This window comes from Rana temporaria, unplaced genomic scaffold (assembly GCF_905171775.1).
Source record: "Rana temporaria unplaced genomic scaffold, aRanTem1.1, whole genome shotgun sequence".
In the NCBI taxonomy this organism is placed as follows: Eukaryota; Metazoa; Chordata; class Amphibia; order Anura; family Ranidae; genus Rana; species Rana temporaria.
In genome coordinates this window covers 2,971-22,779 of record NW_024404636.1, presented here as the reverse complement: position 1 = coordinate 22,779, position 19,809 = coordinate 2,971, and the positions used below count along the sequence as shown (strand labels likewise).

The 19,809-nt window shown below is 54.0% G+C and overlaps 2 protein-coding genes across 3 annotated transcripts; one reads left to right on the top strand and one right to left on the bottom strand.

Annotated features, from left to right (window-relative positions):
• Nucleotides 1-5,835: 5,835 nt before the first annotated feature.
• CTDNEP1 (CTD nuclear envelope phosphatase 1) lies at nucleotides 5,836-16,067 on the bottom strand (the record flags this gene model as incomplete). 2 transcript variants are annotated; one of them, XM_040334794.1, is given in 7 exon segments in its annotated part: nucleotides 5,836-6,204; nucleotides 11,427-11,511; nucleotides 11,625-11,736; nucleotides 11,967-12,083; nucleotides 15,140-15,211; nucleotides 15,294-15,412; nucleotides 16,001-16,067. In XM_040334794.1, coding segments are annotated over 7 exon segments (633 nt in total), but the record flags the coding sequence as incomplete, so codon positions are not given.
• A 270-nt stretch (nucleotides 16,068-16,337) lies between these two features.
• LOC120922756 (cylicin-2-like) lies at nucleotides 16,338-17,432 on the top strand. The gene has a single exon (XM_040334797.1). The coding sequence runs from the start codon at nucleotides 16,338-16,340 to the stop codon at nucleotides 17,430-17,432; it is 1,095 nt and encodes a 364-aa protein (XP_040190731.1).
• Nucleotides 17,433-19,809: the final 2,377 nt, after the last annotated feature.

Genomic DNA, 19,809 nt, shown 5'->3' with positions numbered 1-19,809 from the left:
GGGGGGAGGGGGGAGGTCTTATTGACCCCGCCTCTCTCAATAAAGAGTACCTGTCACAAACATTCCTAGTACAAGGGATGTTTACATTCCTTGTAATAGGAATAAAAGTGATCAAAAAGAAAAGACAAAAAAAGTCTGAAAATAAAAGAAATCGAGTAAAATAAAATAATAAAAAAAAAAATATTTAAACGCCCCTGTCCCCAGTAGCTCGCGTTTAGAAGCGAACACACACACACACACACACACACACACACACACACACACACACACACACGCAAGTCCCGCCCACATATGTAAAAGCCGTTCAAACCACACATGTGAGGTATCACCTCCCCTGCAACTCTAAATTTGTAACTTGTAAAAAATAAATAAAAAATAAGCGACGCCTATGGAGATTTTTAAGTACTGACGTTTGGCGCCATTCCATGAGTGTGCGCAATTTTAAAGCGTGACATGTTAGGTATCCATTTACTCGGCGTAACTTCATCTTTCACATTATACAAAAAAAATTGGGCTAACTTTACCGTTTTGTTATTTTTTAATTCACAAAAAAAAAATGTTTTTTTCAAAAAAAAGGCGTTTGAAAAATTATTGCGCAAATACTGTGCGAGATAAAAAGTTGCAATGGCCGGCATTTTAATCCCTAGGGCAGTGATGGCGAACCTCGGCACCCCAGATGTTTTGGAACTACATTTCCCATGATGCTCAGCTACTCTGAAGAGTGCATGAGCATCATGGGAAATGTAGTTCCAAAACATCTGGGGTGCCGAGGTTCTCCATCACTGCTCTAGGGTCTCTGCTAAAAAAACATATATAGTGTTTGGGGGTTCTGAGTAATTTTCTAACAAAAATATTATGATTTGTGCATGTAGCAGAGAAGTTCCAAAATAAGCCCCCCGGTATGGAAGGGGTTAAAGTCTTATATGCAAGTTACTGCCCATAAGAATGGGGTATGGGGGGGGGGGGGGTCTGTGTACTGCCCATAAGAATGGGGTATGGGGGGGGGGTCTGTGTACTGCCCATAAGAAGGGGTATGGGGTCTGTGTACTGCCCATAAGTATGGGGTATGGGGGGGGTCTGTGTACTGCCCATAAGAAGGGGTATGGGGGGGGTCTGTGTACTGCCCATAAGAAGGGGTATGGGGTCTGTGTACTGCCCATAAGAAGGGGTATGGGGGGGGTCTGTGTACTGCCCATAAGAAGGGGTATGGGGGGGGTCTGTGTACTGCCCATAAGAAGGGGTATGGGGGGGGGGGTCTGTGTACTGCCCATAAGAAGGGGTATGGGGGGGGGGTCTGTGTACTGCCCATAAGAATGGGGTATGGGGGGGGGGGGTCTGTGTACTGCCCATAAGAATGGGGTATGGGGGGGGGTCTGTGTACTGCCCATAAGAATGGGGTATGGGGGGGGTCTGTGTACTGCCCATAAGAATGGGGTATGGGGGGGGGTCTGTGTACTGCCCATAAGAATGGGGTATGGGGGGGGGGGGGTCTGTGTACTGCCCATAAGAATGGGGGATGGGGGGGGGGGGTCTGTGTACTGCCCATAAGAATGGGGTATGGGGGGGGGGGGGGTCTGTGTACTGCCCATAAGAAGGGGTATGGGGGGGGGGGTCTGTGTACTGCCCATAAGAATGGGGTATGGGGGGGGGGGGTCTGTGTACTGCCCATAAGAATGGGGTATGGGGGGGGGGGGGGTCTGTGTACTGCCCATAAGAAGGGGTATGGGGGGGGGGGTCTGTGTACTGCCCTAAGGGACATGTATCAATGCAAAAAAGGTTTAAAAAAAAAAAAAAAAAACGTTTATAGGAGCAGTGATTTTAATAATGCTTAACCACTTGCCGACCGCCCACCGCCGTTATACGTCGACAAGTTGGCTCGGCTGGGCGAGAGCACGTAGTATGACGTCCTCTCTCCCAGTCGCCCCCGACTCCCGTGCGTGTGCCCGGCGGGCGCGATCGCCGCCGGGCACACGCGATCGCTCGTTACAGAGCGGGGACCGGGAGCTGGGTGTGTAAACACACAGCTCTCGTTCCTGTCAGCAGGGGAAATGCTGATCTTCGGTTTATACAATGTATGACCAGCGATCAGTGTTTCCCCTAGTGAGACCACCCCCCCCACAGTGAGTCCACCCCCCCCCCACAGTAAGAACACACCCAGGGAACATACTTAACCCCTTCCCCGCCCCCTAGTGTTAACCCCTTCACTGCCAGTGGCATTTTTATAGTAATCCAATGCATTTTTATAGCACTGATCGCTATAAAAATGCCAATGGTCCCAAAAATGTGTCCAAAGTGTCCGCCATAATGTCGCAGTACCGAAAAAAAAAAAAAAAAAAAAAAAAATAAAAAAAATCGCTGATCGCCGCCATTACTAGTAAAAAAAAATATATTAATAAAAATGCCATAAAAATATCCCCTATTTTGTAAACGCTATAACTTTTGCGCAAATCAATAAACGCTTATTGCGATTTTTTTTACGAAAAATATGTAGAAGAATACGTATCGGCCTAAACTGAGGAAAAAAAAAGTTTTTTTGTATATTTTTGGGGATATTTATTATAGCAAAAAGTAAAAAATATTGAATTTTTTTCAAAATTGTCGCTCTATTTTTGTTTATAGCGCAAAAAATAAAAAAACCGCAGAGGTGATCAAATACCACCAAAAGAAAGCTCTATTTGTGGGGGGAAAAAAAGGACGTTAATTTTGTTTGGGAGCCACGTCGCACGACCGCGCAATTGTCAGTTAAAGCGACGCAGTGCCGAATCGCAAAAAGTCCACTGGTCAGGAAGGGGTTTAAGTGCCCAGTAAGGAAGGGGTTAAATATTCATGAATAGAACGTTCAGGCCGCAGAAGTAAACAAAGCACAGATCCAAGCTGGCACAAAATAGCTCCGTTTTTTTTTATATCTCAAACTTTCCAGCCTGAAGTGATGTGGGGTCTTGGAGACCCCCACATACTCCCCACAAACAAAAAAAATTCCTTTAAGTATAGTGCCTGGGGGGTCCCTCTAGTCTGCCTGTAAAGTGGTGCATCTGTACCCTGTATAGAACCTGCTGCAGCAAAAATGAAATTCCTACAAAAAAATAAAAAACACATTTAAATTGCCGGCAATACAAAATGTTTAACCGCTTCCAGCCCAATGACGTCCCTGACTGAGTGAAGATATCCGAATGATGGATGCAGCCATCTTTTTCAGCCAGCGATTCTGCGTACCGTAATAACAATCGTAGCGGCCGTTCGGCCACTTGATCGGTCTTACAGGCAGCGTGGTGGGGGGGCTTCTCCGTGGAGAAAGAATCCAGCGCTGCCTGATGATCGTAGAGATTTCCGGTGACCAGATTGTCCCAAGTCATCTCTATGACCGTCGGAGGCCTGGGCGCGGCGTTATGACGTCACGTCCGGGCCACGGAAGTAAACAAAGCCCAAATCTCAGCTGGAACTAAAGAGATCTGTGTTTTATTTTCATTTTTTTTATCTCAATCTTTCCAGCCTGGTGAGATGAGGGGTCTTGGAGACCCCCACATCTTTCCATTAAGAGGACCTGTCATGCCCTATCCCTATTACAAGGGATGTTTACATTCTAATAGGAGTAAAAAGTACAAAAAATATATATATATATTTAAAAAAAAAGAAAGTAAAATAAAAATCATCATTTAATGCGCCCCCATGTGCTCGGGCACAGAAGCACCCGCAAGTCGCACCCACATACAGAAACTTCGTTCAAATCACACGCTCAGTATCATCGCATGCGTTGGAACGCAAGCAACAATTCCAGCCCAATAACTCTAAACTGGTTACCCTTTAAAAAATAAATACATTTTTTTAAAGCGTCGCCTATGGGGATTTTTAAGTAGCAAAGTTTGGCGCCATTCCCCAAATATACTCGGCGTAACATCATAATTCACATTATACAAACAAATTGGGCTAACTTTTTTTATTTAAAAATAAAATGGTAAAGATTTTTTTTTTTTATTAAAACGAGTTTGAAAGATTGCTGCGCAAATACCGCGCGACATAAAAAGTTGCAACGACTGCCATTTTATTCCCTAGGGAGTTTGGTACGGATTCCCCAAATCCGTACCAAAGCCTTATCCGAGCCAAGGGCCTCCTCCTCATAACCATGGGCGGTGGGGAGTCTATGGGCAGTGGTGTTATCGGAACCTGCCTTTAATAAGGGGGCCCTCCAGATTGCCTGCCTTCACAGGCACATCAGGGGCTCTAACCATGCCCACCCAAGTGAGCCTTCACAGGCACATCAGGGGCTCCATGCCCACCCAAGTGAGCCTTCACAGGCACATCAGGAGCTTTCACAAAGTGAGCCTTCACAGGCACATGGGGGGCTCCGGCCATGCCCACCCAAGTGAGCCTTCACAGGCACATGGGGGGCTCCGGCCATGCCCACCCAAGTGAGCCTTCACAGGCACATGGGGGGCTCCGGCCATACCCACCCAAGTGAGCCTTCATAGGCACATGGGGGGCTCCAGCCATACCCACCCAAGTGAGCCTTCACAGGCACATCGGGAGCTCCCATGAAGTGAGCCTTCACAAACACATGGGGGGCTCCAGCCATACCCACCCAAGTGAGCCTTCACAGGCACATCGGGAGCTCCCATGAAGTGAGCCTTCACAAACACATGGGGGGCTCCAGCCATACCCACCCAAGTGAGCCTTCACAGGCACATCGGGAGCTCCCATGAAGTGAGCCTTCACAAACACATGGGGGGCTCCAGCCATACCCACCGAAGTGAGCCTTCACAGGCACATGGGGGGCTCCGGCCATACCCACCAAAGTAAGCCTTCACAGGCACACAGGGGGCTCCAGCAATACCCAACCAAGTGAGCCTTCACAGGCACACAGGGGGGCTCCAGCCATGCCCACCCAAGTGAGCCTTCACAGGCACACAGGGGGGCTCCAGCCATGCCCACCCAAGTGAGCCTTCACAGGCACACAGGGGGGCTCCAGCCATACCCACCCAAGTGAGCCTTCACAGGCACATCGGGAGCTCCCATGAAGTGAGCCTTCACAAACACATGGGGGGCTCCAGCCATACCCACCGAAGTGAGCCTTCACAGGCACATGGGGGGCTCCGGCCATACCCACCAAAGTAAGCCTTCACAGGCACACAGGGGGCTCCAGCAATACCCAACCAAGTGAGCCTTCACAGGCACACAGGGGGGCTCCAGCCATACCCATCCAAGTGAGCCTTCACAGGCACATGGGGGGCTCTGGAGCTGGGAGGCTCTTCACCTCTAACAGAGTACACTCAGGTCTGGAAAGCATCAATGCAGAGCCCAGCGGCCCGAGCTTCACATTCCAGGCTAGCCTTGCACATCCAGTCCAGCGGGGTCCAGATACGGCGCTCTGAAGCAAAGCTGAGAAAATGCTGATGCAGAGAACACCAGGCCAAGCAGCAGTGGAGCAGGAATTCTGATTAAAAGGACCACAATCTGGGAGCTAGAGACCTCCCCGTCTACCCGATGAAGGCGAGAAATAGACTGTTACAACAGAGCTCCTGGGACACTAGCAAAAAACTGAGGCCTGCTGGGATGAAGAGTTATATTGGGCCAGTGTCCAGTCCTGTAGGTGGCAGTATAAACCCATCCAACGCACTTACCCAAACGCTGCCTGTACAGTGCAGATCACAGGACTGGCTGAACAGAGCTGCAGTCTAGATTTTGTTTGAGACTTACAGACCAGTCATTGATAAGAAGAAGGCGGGTCTACAATGTACGGGGAAGTCGGAGGCTCCGCCTCATGTGACCACAGCGCCTGCGGTGCCTCCACCACCCGCACGCACACACATAGGGGGATGTACACACAATCAGCAAACACAGTTTGAAATAATTCTCTTTATACAAGAAAGTCTACAATTAAAAACCAGACTCAGTGTCTCCCCACGCACGCGCCAGCCCCTGAAAAAAAGGGGCGGAGGGAGGGAATTCATAGAGTTCATGGTCACCACTCTCCCCCCGTGATAAGTGTCCTAGAGGTAGAGAAGGGGGGCCGGAGGACGGGTCAGCATCTTCCTTCCTCGGAGGGCGGGTGTACAGTCTCTGTCTGTAGATTGGGGGGGGGGGGAGCAGGAATAAGGCGGAGGAAGGGAGGTGATGAACGGGGGATCGCGGGGGGGGTGGGCTCAATGTCACCACAGTCGATGCTGGTGAAGGTTACGGCTTAGGACAGAGCGGACATCGGCTGTAAACCTGGAAATGGAGAGAGAAGAGAAGAGGAATGTTAGTGTATGCAAGTAATAAAGTTGGATCATTCAACAACGCAAGATGTGACAACAAAATAAAGACATGGAGGAGGTGGTGTCCACCATACTCTCTACTCTGACAACTTACGTCAACGCACCTGTTCTGACCCTATTCACCGAGGGTCAGAGATGGAGGACAATGTGACCCCCCCCCCCCATACCAGCTACTCTGGGGTCAGGATGTGTCATCAAAACAAGAGGTCACCTCCCACCGAGGGTCAGAGATGGAGGACAATGTGACCCCCCCATACCGTCTACTCTGGGGTCAGGATATGCCATTCATCGAAACAAGAGGTCACCTCCCACCGAGGGTCAGATGGAGGACAATGTGACCCCCCCATACCAGCTATTCTGGGGTCAGGATGTGTCATCAAAACAAGTGGTCACCTCCCACCGAGGGTCAGAGATGGAGGACAATGTGACCCCCCCATACCAGCTACTCTGGGGTCAGGATATGTCATCGAAACAAGTGGTCACCTCCCACGAGGGTCAGAGATGGAGGACAATGTGACCCCCCATACCAGCTACTCTGGGGTCGGGATATGTCATCGAAACAAGTGGTCACCTCCCACGAGGGTCAGAGATGGAGGACAATGTGACCCCCCATACCAGCTACTCTGGGGTCAGGATATGTCATCAAAACAAGTGGTCACCTCCCACCAATGGTCAGAGATGGAGGACAATGTGACCCCCCATACCAGCTACTCTGGGGTCAGGATATGTCATCGAAACAAGTGGTAACCTCCCACCGAGGGTCAGAGATGGAGGACAATGTGTCGCCCATACTGTCTACTCTGGGGTCAGGATATGCCTCAAAACAAGGGGTCACCGCCCAGAGATGGAGGACAATGTGACCCCCGCCCCCTCCATACTGTCTATTCAGGGGTCAAGCTATGCTTCAAAACAAGGGGTCACCTCCCACCGATGGTCAGATAAAGGACGATTTTCCCCCATAATGTCTACTCTGAGCACTTGTGTCAATGCACGGCATGTTCTCACCCCAGAGATGGGGGGGCGGGGGCATTGTATCCCCCATACTATCCACTCTGTGGTCAGGATATGCCATGCATTGAAACAAGTGGTAACCTCCCACCGATGGTCAGAGATGGAGGACGATGTGTCGCCCATACTGTCTACTCTGGGGTCAGGATATACCTCAAAACAAGGGGTCACCGCCCAGAGATGGAGGACAATGTGACCCCCGCCCCCTCCATACTGTCTACTTAAGCTATGCTTCAAAACAAGTGGTCACCTCCCACCGATGGTCAGATAAAGAACAATTTTCCCCCATACTGTCTACTCTGAGCACTCGCGTCAATGCACGGCATGTTCTCACCTCAGATGGGGGCTCTGTGTCCCCCATACCATCCACTCTGGGGTCAGGATATGCCTTGCATTGAAACAAGTGGTAACCTCCCACCGATGGTCAGAGATGGAGGACGATGTGTCGCCCATACTGTCTACTCTGGGGTCAGGATATACCTCAAAACAAGGGGTCACCGCCCAGAGATGGAGGACAATGTGACCCCCGCCCCCTCCATACTGTCTACTTAAGCTATGCTTCAAAACAAGTGGTCACCTCCCACCGATGGTCAGATAAAGAACAATTTTCCCCCATACTGTCTACTCTGAGCACTCGCGTCAATGCACGGCATGTTCTCACCTCAGATGGGGGCTCTGTGTCCCCCATACCATCCACTCTGGGTCAGGATATGCCTTGCATTGAAACAAGTGGTAACCTCCCACCGATGGTCAGAGATGGAGGACGATGTGTCGCCCATACTGTCTACTCTGGGGTCAGGATATACCTCAAAACAAGGGGTCACCGCCCAGAGATGGAGGACAATGTGACCCCCGCCCCCTCCATACTGTCTACTCTGGGGTCAAGATATGCTTCGAAACAAGTGGTCACCTCCCACCAATGGAGGACGATGTGTACCCCTCCATACCATCTACTCTGACCACTTGTGTCAATGCACGGCATGTTCTCACCCCAGAGATGGGGGGGAGGGGGCGTTGTGTCCCCCATACTGTCTACTTCCACTGTTGTGGAAATTTTATGAAGACGTATGTAATGTCATAGTGTCTCCCAGTGTTCTCCCGCACCCCGCTCTAAAGAGCTGACTGGGCGGACTGACGCTGGTTGAGACCCGTCTGGTAGTGGAAAACTTCCTGGGATTGGAGAGAGGTGTTTGCAGAGTGGGGATATGTCTGCCAATGAAAGGGCCCCTGTGTGATGCACAGAACGATCGTCTGGAGGGATATGATCACGCTGCAAGGACATCATCGGTTATAGGAAGTGGGGGGGGGGGCGGTGTACGCTCTCGTCTCTGATCAGCATAGTCGGGAATTCACAGCATACACCTGCAGATAGCCTCCCATCCCCAGCAATATTAGTATAATCCAGGTATGCGTTCTCTGGAACAGCGCAGAATAAGGATTCCTACGGGAGCTTATGAAGTGTCCCTGGAGGGCGTCCATGTTTGAAAGTTATGCGGCTTCTTGTGTTAAAAACATACAAACACCCCGTCTCCGCTCAGACACGCCCATAAGACTTCTTTAGCCATTACTTATTGGTTGTTTGTATTTAACTCATCCTGCTGGAAGGATTTCCTGTGTGGAGGTCACATCCTGTGATGTCACTTCCCACGGAGGAAGCGATTGGCTGCTGGAGCCATCACTTCCTGTTTGTCAAAGCTTTTATTATTTACGAATAAAAGGCGGAGCTCACTAGTCGCTGGGCAGCGATGCCGACAGAGCCGAGAACGTGAGCTGCGGGGATGAACGGGAAATAGAGTGATGGGGAGAGATGCATCATATCATTAGGCGAAATGTCTGCTTATTATTATGGAGCACGGGAGATATGGCTGTGCACTCTGCGTACAGCCACAACTCCACGACAAAATGGCGAGCCAGGTAGGAGCCAAGGCTATACGCAGAGCGCACAGCCACTTCTCCACGACAAAATGGCGAGCCAGGTAGGAGCTAAGGCTATACACAGAGCGTACAGCCACATCTCCACGACAAAATGGCGAGCCAAGTAGCAGCTAAGGCTATACGCAGAGCGCACAGCCATTTCTCCACGACAAAATGGCGAGCCAGGTAGGAGCTAAGGCTATACGCAGAGCGCACAGCCATATCTCCACGACAAAATGGCGAGCCAAGTAGCAGCTAAGGCTATACGCAGAGCGCACAGCCATTTCTCCACGACAAAATGGCGAGCCAAGTAGGAGCTAAGGTTATACGCAGAGCGCACAGCCATATGTACACGACAAAATGGCGAGCCAAGTAGGAGCTAAGGTTATACGCAGAGCGCACAGCCATATGTACACGACAAAATGGCGAGCCAAGTAGGAGCTAAGGTTATACGCAGAGCGTACAGCCACATCTCCACGACAAAATGGCGAGCCAAGTAGCAGCCAAGGCTGTACACTAATTTCTCCACAACAAAATGGCGAGCCAGGTAGGAGAGAAGGATATCTTCCATGCTCATGATAAGCACACAATTTGTCCAATGATAGAATGATGGGGTAAGATGCATTCTATTTCCCGTTCATCCCCACAGCTCACGCTCTCGGCTCCGTCGGCATCGCTGCCCAGAGACCAGTCTGCCCGGCTCTTTTATTCGTAAATCACAAAAGCTTTGACAAGCAGGAAGTGATGTCTCCAGCAACCAATCGCCTCCTCCATGGGAAGTGACATCACAGGATGTGACCTCTACCCCAGTCAGCTCTTTAGAGAGGGTTGCGGGAGAACACTGGGAGACACTATGACATTACATATATCTTCATAAAAATGTCCACACCACCACCAATGGAGATGGAGGACAACGTGTACCCCCCCCATACCGTCTATGATCAGAATATGCCACGTATCGAAACAAGCGCTCACCTTCCACCAACGGTCAGAGATGAAGAAGGATGATGTGTCCCCCCATACCAATTATTCCGACCACCAGTGGGAGGCGACTACTCATTTCGACAGGGTATGGATTCTGATCCCAGAGGAGGTGGAGGGTGCCCTGAAAACCTCTGGGGAAGGGGGGCGACGACGACTGGGGGTGGGCAACTCCTCTTTCAGGCATGCAATGTGAACTGACCCCTGGATAGGTCACGTTTGTCACCCCTCACTAGGTGAGATAATGAAGTGACCAAAGTGTCCCAACACCACCTGACCCAAAGGAGCAATGGCGCCACCGGGTGCAGGGGCCAATGATGTGCAACACAAGGCTGGCCGCGTGATCACGCAAGATCACTACAGTAAATGCAGAAGTGTTGCGGGGTCAGTCCCGTGATATCACATATGTTCCCCCTTCATGCCTTCTCCCCCACCTCCTTCCTTTCTTCTCCCCCACCTCCTTCCTTCCTTCTTCCCCCACCTCCTTCCTTCCTTCTTCCCCCACCTCCTTCCTCCCCCCTTCTTCCCCCACCTCCTTCCTCCCCCCCACCTCCTTCCTTCCTTCCTTCTTCCCCCACCTCCTTCCTCCCCCCCACCTCCTTCCTTCCTTCTTCCCCCACCTCCTTCCTTCCTTCCTCCCCCACTTCCTTCCTTCCTCCCCCACCTCCTTCCTTCTTCCCCCACCTCCTTCCTTCCTTCTTCCCCCACCTCCTTCCTTCCTTCCTTCTTCCCCCACCTCCTTCCTTCTCCCCCACCTCGTTCCTTGCTTCTGCCCCCACCTCGTTCCTTGCTTGCTTCTTCCCCCCACCTCCTTCCTTCCTTGCTTCTTCCCCCACCTCCTTCCTTCCTTGCTTCTTCCCCCACCTCCTTCCTTCCTTCCCCACCTCCTTCCTCCCCCCCCACCTCCTTCCTTCCTTCTTCCCCCACCTCCTTCCTTCCTTCCTCCCCCACCTCCTTCCTTCCTTCTTCCCCCACCTCCTTCCTTCCTTCTTCCCCCACCTCCTTCCTTCCTTCCTTCTTCCCCCACCTCCTTCCTTCCTTCTTCCCCCACCTCGTTCCTTGCTTCTTCCCCCACCTCGTTCCTTGCTTGCTTCTTCCCCCCACCTCCTTCCTTCCTTGCTTCTTCCCCCACCTCCTTCCTTCCTTGCTTCTTCCCCCACCTCCTTCCTTCCTTCCCCACCTCCTTCCTTCTTCCCCCACCTCCCACCTTCCTCCCCCCCCCCCCACCTGCCAATGTAAAGGAAGCACGGTTGGGAGGTTCCAGTCACCTACCTCAAGGCGTCCAGCATGGGAAGCAGGTTGAGGAGCGCGGTGTCGCTGGGGTCGCTGAACCACGACTTGATAGGAATCGCATTATCTGCAGGTCAAAAGTTCAAAACACGTCTGATGAGATGAAGATTTCCCCGGAAGGCCGGCACCATACAGGGGGGGGGGGGGGGGGGGGCGTTATCTACACGAGGGGCCACTTACCTGGGTGACTCCTGTACGCTCCCGGAGAGTTGTCCAAGATGACTACGCTTGACAAGTCATTGTGAACCACAGAGAGGTCCTTAATGTAACTGCCCAACTCCAGCGTGCAGTGCTGCCGGGGGGGAGAGAGAGGACCAATCAGGACAAAGGAAAGTAGAGGGAGGAGGGGCCAAAAATGCAGAAAGTCATAGAGACACCAGAAGAACGCTGTATGAGGCGAGTGGATGGAGGAGTACATATAACAATCTATAGGTAGCATGCTTGTCCCGGTTAGGGGAGGTCTATGGGTAACGTAGAGGGTGTGCCCTCTCCCCCGAAACGCCCCCGAGACCCTCTGCTCACCTGTCTGTAGAAACGCCTTTGTAGGATGCTTCTGTTATTATCTAGTTTATCGGCCACGGCAGAACCGTAAATCTCCATACTGGCTGTGAAGACGACCAACTCGTACCACTGACTGACCTGGGCGGGGGAGATACAGAAGAAGATCGATCACTCAATGCACTCAAATGTCCTGGAGAACCTCAAGAGATATACACCAGAAGGAGACAACCCATCTGTGGTATATACCACCACAACTCCGCCCCCAAAAATGAGCTGACCCTTTCATTGGACGACAGCAACTCCGCCCTCAAAAAGGATCTGACCTTTTCATTGGACAACAGCAACCTGGATGGAGGCTTCCAGTAAGATCTGGTGACCCAGCTTGGACATCTTCCCGTAAGATCTCACGGTTTCTCCCCCAAAAAAATGACTGCTCCTATTGCAAAAACGTAGCAAATGGACCAACCCGAATCACGAGTAAACATAAGCCAACCGACAAAAAAAAGTACCCCTTCTTTCCATTTCATCCGTCCAACGATGAAAACCGAGTACATTAACGTCTCGACGCGTTTCACCATGGCTGGCTTGCAGACAGGGATGTTTTTAACACATTCATCTATGAAGTTTTCATCTTTTCAAGGAAATAAATGGAAAAAAGAGCAAAGTTTTGGAGATCGGCTTATGTTGGAGACAGGCTGTGGTAGGCGGCACCAGGAGAAAGTCTGGGGGCGGAGCCATGGCTCTCGATATGTTTCCGTTACAAATCAACATGCATAGAATGGAGATATCCCAATACACAGACCACACCCTCACCCGCCCCTCACACACAGACCACGACCCCACCCACAGACCACACCTCCACCCACCCCACACCCTCACCCAGCCCTCACACAGACCACGACCCCACCCGCCCCTCACACACAGACCACGCCCCCACCCACAGACCACGCCCCCATCCGCGCCTCACACACAGACAACGCCCCCACCCGCGCCTCACACACACACAGACAACGCCCCCACCCGCGCCTCACACACACACACAACGCCCCCACCCGCGCCTCACACACACACACACAACGACCCCACCCGCCCCTCACACACAGACCACGCCCCCACCCGCCCCTCACACACAGACCACGCCCCCACCCGCCCCTCACACACAGACCACGTCCCCACCCTACGCCTCACACAGACCACGACCCCACCCGCCCCTCACACACAGACCACGACCCCACTCACAGACCACACCCTCACCCGCCCCTCACACACAGACAACGACCCCACCCGCCCCTCACACACACAGACAACGACCCCACCCGCCCCTCACACACACAGACAACGACCCCACCCGCCCCTCACACACAGACACACACACACACACACACACAGACAACGACCCTCACCCGCCCCTCACACACAGACCACGACCCCACCCACAGACCACACCTCCACCCACCCCCTCCCACAGACCACGACCCCACCCGCCCCTCACACACAGACCACGCCCCCACCCACAGACCACGCCCCCACCCGCGCCTCACACACAGACAACGCCCCCACCCGCGCCTCACACACACACAGACAACGACCCCACCCGCCCCTCACACACAGACCACGCCCCCACCCGCCCCTCACACACAGACCACGCCCCCACCCGCCCCTCACACACAGACCACGCCCCCACCCACGCCTCACACACAGACCACGACCCCACCCGCCCCTCACACACAGACCACATCCCCACTCACAGACCACACCCTCACCCGCCCCTCACACACAGACAACGACCCCACCCGCCCCTCACACACACAGACAACGACCCCACCCGCCCCTCACACACAGACACACACACACACACACACACAGACAACGACCCTCACCCGCCCCTCACACACAGACCACGACCCCACCCACAGACCACACCTCCACCCACCCCCTCCCACAGACCACGACCCCACCCGCCCCTCACCCACAGACCACGCCCCCACCCACAGACCACGCCCCCACCCGCGCCTCACACACAGACAACGCCCCCACCCGCGCCTCACACACACACAGACAACGACCCCCACCCGCCCCTCACACACAGACCACGCCCCCACCCGCCCCTCACACACAGACCACGCCCCCACCCGCCCCTCACACACAGACCACGCCCCCACCCACGCCTCACACACAGACCACGACCCCACCCGCCCCTCACACACAGACCACATCCCCACTCACAGACCACACCCTCACCCGCCCCTCACACACAGACAACGACCCCACCCGCCCCTCACACACACAGACAACGACCCCACCCGCCCCTCACACACAGACACACACACACACACACAGACAACGACCCTCACCCGCCCCTCACACACAGACCACGACCCCACCCACAGACCACACCTCCACCCACCCCCTCCCACAGACCACGACCCCACCCGCCCCTCACACACAGACCACGCCCCCACCCACAGACCACGCCCCCACCCGCGCCTCACACACAGACAACGCCCCCACCCGCGCCTCACACACACACAGACAACGACCCCACCCGCCCCTCACACACAGACCACGCCCCCACCCGCCCCTCACACACAGACCACGCCCCCACCCGCCCCTCACACACAGACCACGCCCCCACCCACGCCTCACACACAGACCACGACCCCACCCGCCCCTCACACACAGACCACATCCCCACTCACAGACCACACCCTCACCCGCCCCTCACACACAGACAACGACCCCACCCGCCCCTCACACACACAGACAACGACCCCACCCGCCCCTCACACACAGACAACGACCCTCACCCGCCCCTCACACACAGACCACGACCCTCACCCGCCCCTCACACACAGACAACGACCCCACCCGCCCCACACAGACCACGACCCCACCCGCCCCTCACACACAGACCACGACCCCACCCGCGCCTCACACACAGACCACGACCCCACCCGCGCCTCACACACAGACAACGACCCCACCCGCCCCTCACACACAGACCACGACCCCACCCGCCCCTCACACACAGACCACGCCCCCACCCGCCCCTCACACACAGACCACGCCCCCACCCGCCCCTCACACACAGACCACGCCCACGCCTCACACACAGACCACGCCCACACCCGTGCCTCACACACAGACCACGCCCCAATACATGGACTGTATAGAGAGACGATAGATGGACTCACCACTTCTAGGAAGAAGTCCACATGTGGCCTCTTATGTACAAAGAATCTGACTGGGTGTTTATCTATAACCACCTGTAGAGAAGAGGGGGGGTTAGTGAGGATATGAGTGGGGGGGCTCTTAGCATGACATGCAGACCCCTTACACAGCACTTACCTTTAATATAAAATCTGGGGGGGTTCCTGGACGGACTGTTGGCCTCAATACGCCATCATGATGAGAGTGGATGAGAGTCTCATCTAGATCCAGTACTAGGACCTTCTTCTTCACCTGATCTGTGGACACAACGCCACCAGGGGTCAGTAGTGAGAGGGGAGGGAGGATGGGGTACAGAGATCAGGATGGGGGGGGGGTACAGAACAGAGATCAGAAGGGGGGTGGGGGAACAGATGGAAGGGATGGGGTACAGAGATCAGGATGGGGGGGGTGTGGTACAGAACAGAGATCAGAAGGGGGGTGGGGGAACAGATGGAAGGGATGGGGTACAGAGATCAGGATGGGGGGGGGGGTACAGAACAGAGATCAGAAGGGGGGGTGGGGAACAGATGGAAGGATGGGGTACAGTACGGATATCAAGAGGAGTGGTATAGAAGAAAGATGGGGAGATGAGGGTTCAGTACAGAGATCGGGGGGAGGGGTATAGTAAAGATATCAGAAGGGGGTGGGGTACAGAGATCAGGATGGGGGGGTGGTGGTACAGATGGAAGGATGGGGTACAGTACGAATATCAAGAGGAGTGGTATAGAAGAAAGATGGGGAGATGAGGGTACAGTACAGAGATCGGGGGGGGATAGTAAAGATATCAGGAGGGGGGTGGGGTACAGTACAGAGGTGGGGGGGGGGGGATGGGGAAGAGCACTCACTGAGTCGGTTCCTGGAGACCGGAGACAGGGGAAGGATGTCGTACCGCACAGTCTGGTACTGGATTACCTGGAAGAGAGGAGGCCATTAGATCACATGACGCCACCTCTACGCAATGACGTCACCTCTACTATCCATCGCACATCACCCTTCATTCCCCAACTATTTCCCTTTCCATCGTCTACCAGGAAAAGCCCAACACATCCATCATAGGAGATATAAGAGGCAACACTGGCTGGGGAGGGAGAAAGAGGATGGACAACAGCGGGAAGGAAGGACGACAGCGGGAAGGAAATACGGACGGAGGAAGAGGATGGACGACAGCGGAAGGAAGGACGGATGGACGGAGGAAGAGGATGGACGACAGCGGAAGGAAGGACGGATGGACGGAGGAAGAGGATGGACGACAGCGGAAGGAAGGACGGATGGACGGAGGAAGAGGATGGACGACAGCGGGAAGGAAGGAAGGAAGGAAGGACGGACGGACGGAGGAAGAGGATGGACGACAACGGGAAGGAAGGAAGGACAGACAAAGAGGATGGACGACAGCGGGAAGGAAGGAAGGACAGACAAAGAGGATGGACGACAGCGGGAAGGAAGGACGGACAAAGAGGATGGACGACAGCGGGAAGGAAGGACGGACAAAGAGGATGGACGACAGCGGGAAGGAAGGAAGGACAGACAAAGAGGATGGACGACAGCGGGAAGGAAGGAAGGACAGACAAAGAGGATGGACGACAGCGGGAAGGAAGGACGGACAAAGAGGATGGACGACAGCGGGAAGGAAGGACGGACAAAGAGGATGGACGACAGCGGGAAGGAAGGACGGACAAAGAGGAAGGACGACAGCGGGAAGGAAGGACGGACAAAGAGGATGGACGACAGCGGGAAGGAAGGACGGACAAAGAGGATGGACGACAGCGGGAAGGAAGGACGGACAAAGAGGAAGGACGACAACGGGAAGGAAGGACGGACAAAGAGGATGGACGACAGCGGGAAGGAAGGACGGACAAAGAGGATGGACGACAGCGGGAAGGAAGGACGGACAAAGAGGATGGACGGACAAAGAGGAAGGACGACAGCGGGAAGGAAGGAAGGACGGACAAAGAGGATGGACGACAGCGGGAAGGAAGGAAGGACGGACAAAGAGGATGGACGTCAGCGGGAAGGAAGGACGAACGGAGGAAGAGGATGGACGACAGCGGGAAGGAAGGACGAACGGAGGAAGAGGATGGACGACAGCGGGAAGGAAGGACGGACGACAGCGGGAAGGACGAATGGACAGAGGAAGAGGATGGACGACAGCGGGAAGGAAGGAAGGACGGACGGACGGACGAAGAGGATGACGACAGCGGGAAGGAAGGACGGACGAAGAGGATGACGACAGCGGGAAGGAAGGATGAAGAGGATGACGACAGCGGGAAGGAAGGATGAAGAGGATGACGACAGCGGGAAGGAAGGATGAAGAGGATGACGACAGCGGGAAGGAAGGACGAAGAAGGTGGACGACAGCGGGAAGGACGTCACTTCCCATGGAGGAAGCGATTGGCTGCTGGAGCCATCACATCCAGTTTGTCAAAGCTTTTATGATTTACAAATAAAAGGCGGAGCTCACTAGTCACTAGGCAGTGATGCCGACAGAGCCGAGAACGTGAGCTGTGGGGATGAACGGGAAATAGAGTGATGGGGTGAGATGCATCATATCATTAGACAAACTGTGTGCTTATTATGAGCACGGGAGATATGGCTGTGCACTCTGCGTACAACCACATATCCACGACAAAATGGCGAGCCAGGTAGGAGCTAAGGCTATACGCAGAGCGCACAGCCATATCTCTACAACAAAATGGCGAGCCAAGTAGGAGATAAGGCTATACGCAGAGCGCACAGTCATATCTCTACAACAAAATGGCGAGCCAGGTAGGAGAGAAGGATATCTCCCGTGCTCATAATAAGCAGACATTTCGTCTAATGATATAATGCATCTCACCCCATCACTCTATTTCCCGTTCATCCCCACAGCTACGTTCTCGGCTCCGTCGGCATCGCTGCCCAGAGACCAGTCTGCCCGGCTCTTTTATTCGTAAAATCACAAAAGCTTTGACAAACAGGAAGTGATGTCTCCAGCAACCAATCGCCTCCTCCATGGGAAGTGACATCACAGGATGTGACCTCCACACAGGAAATGACCAAATAAGGATGCGACAACACAGGAAATCCTTCCAACAGGATTAGTTAATACAAACAACATGAATACTACAACAACCAATGAACACAGTTCCTGTCGTCTGCAGGTGTACGCCCCCATGGCACCACAAATATGTGGATCGGACATACAGGTGACACGAGCGTACGAGCTAAACCGATAACGTGTTTGCAGAGCGGACCCATCCCCTCAGAGGAACGTCTGTGCATCACACAGGGGCCCTTTCCGCCGGCGGACATATCCCCACTCAGCAAACACCTCTCTCCAACCTCAGGAAGTTTTCCACTACCAGACGGGACTCACCCAGCGTCAGTCTTCCCCAGTCAGCTCTTTAGAGAGGGGTGCGGGAGAACGCCTCCGAGGCACGCAATGTGAACTGACCCCTGGAGAGGGCATGTTTGTCACCCCCCTCACCAGGTGAGATAATGAAGTGACCAAGGTGTCCCAACACCACCTGACCCAAAGGAGCAATGGCGCCACCGGGCACGACGCAGGGGCCAATGATGTGCAACACAAGGCTGGCAGCGTGCTCCCGTCATGTGATCACATAAGATAAGTACAGTAAATGCAGAGGTGTTGCGGGGTCAGTCCGGTGATATCACATATGTTCCCCCTTCATTCTTCTTCCCCCCCCCCTCTTTCCTTTCTTCCCCCCTGGAAGAAAGAAAGAGGATGGACGACAGCGGGAAGGAAGGACGGACAAAGAGGATGGACGACAGCGGGAAGGAAGGACGGACAAAGAGGATGGACGACAGCGGGAAGGAAGGACGGACAAAGGATGGACGACAACGGGAAGGAAGGAAGGACGGACAAAGGATGGACCACAGCGGGAAGGAAAGACGAACAAAGGATGGACGACAGCGGGAAGGAAGGACGGACAAAGAGGATGGACGGGAAGGAAGGAAGGACGGACAAAGAGGAAGGACGACAGCGGGAAGGAAGGAAGGACGGACAAAGAGGATGGACGACAGCGGGAAGGAAGGAAGGACGGACAAAGGATGGACGACAGCGGGAAGGAAGGAAGGACGGACAAAGGATGGACCACAGCGGGAAGGAAAGACGAACAAAGGATGGACGACAGCGGGAAGGAAGGACGGACAAAGAGGATGGACGGGAAGGAAGGAAGGACGGACAAAGAGGATGGACGACAACGGGAAGGAAGGACGAACAAAGAGGATGGACGACAGCGGGAAGGAAGGACGGACAAAGGATGGACGACAGCGGGAAGGAAAGACGGACAAAGAGGATGGACGACAGCGGGAAGGAAGGAAGGACGGACAAAGAGGATGGACGGGAAGGAAGGAAGGAAGGACAAAGAGGATGGACGACAGCGGGAAGGAAGGACGGACAAAGGATGGACGACAGCGGGAAGGAAAGACGGACAAAGAGGAAGGACGACAGCGGGAAGGAAGGAAGGACGGACAAAGAGGATGGACGACAGCGGGAAGGAAGGAAGGACAAAGAGGATGGACGACAGCGGGAAGGAAGGACGGACAAAGAGGATGGACGACAACGGAAAGGAAGGACGGACAAAGAGGATGGACGACAACGGAAGGAAGGACGGACAAAGAGGATGGACGACAGCGGGAAGGAAGGACGGACAAA

Coding starts and splice junctions, on each gene's coding strand:
- LOC120922756 (XM_040334797.1), top strand. CDS start 16,338: ATGGACGGAGGAAGAGGATGGACGACAGCGGAAGGAAGGACGGATGGA.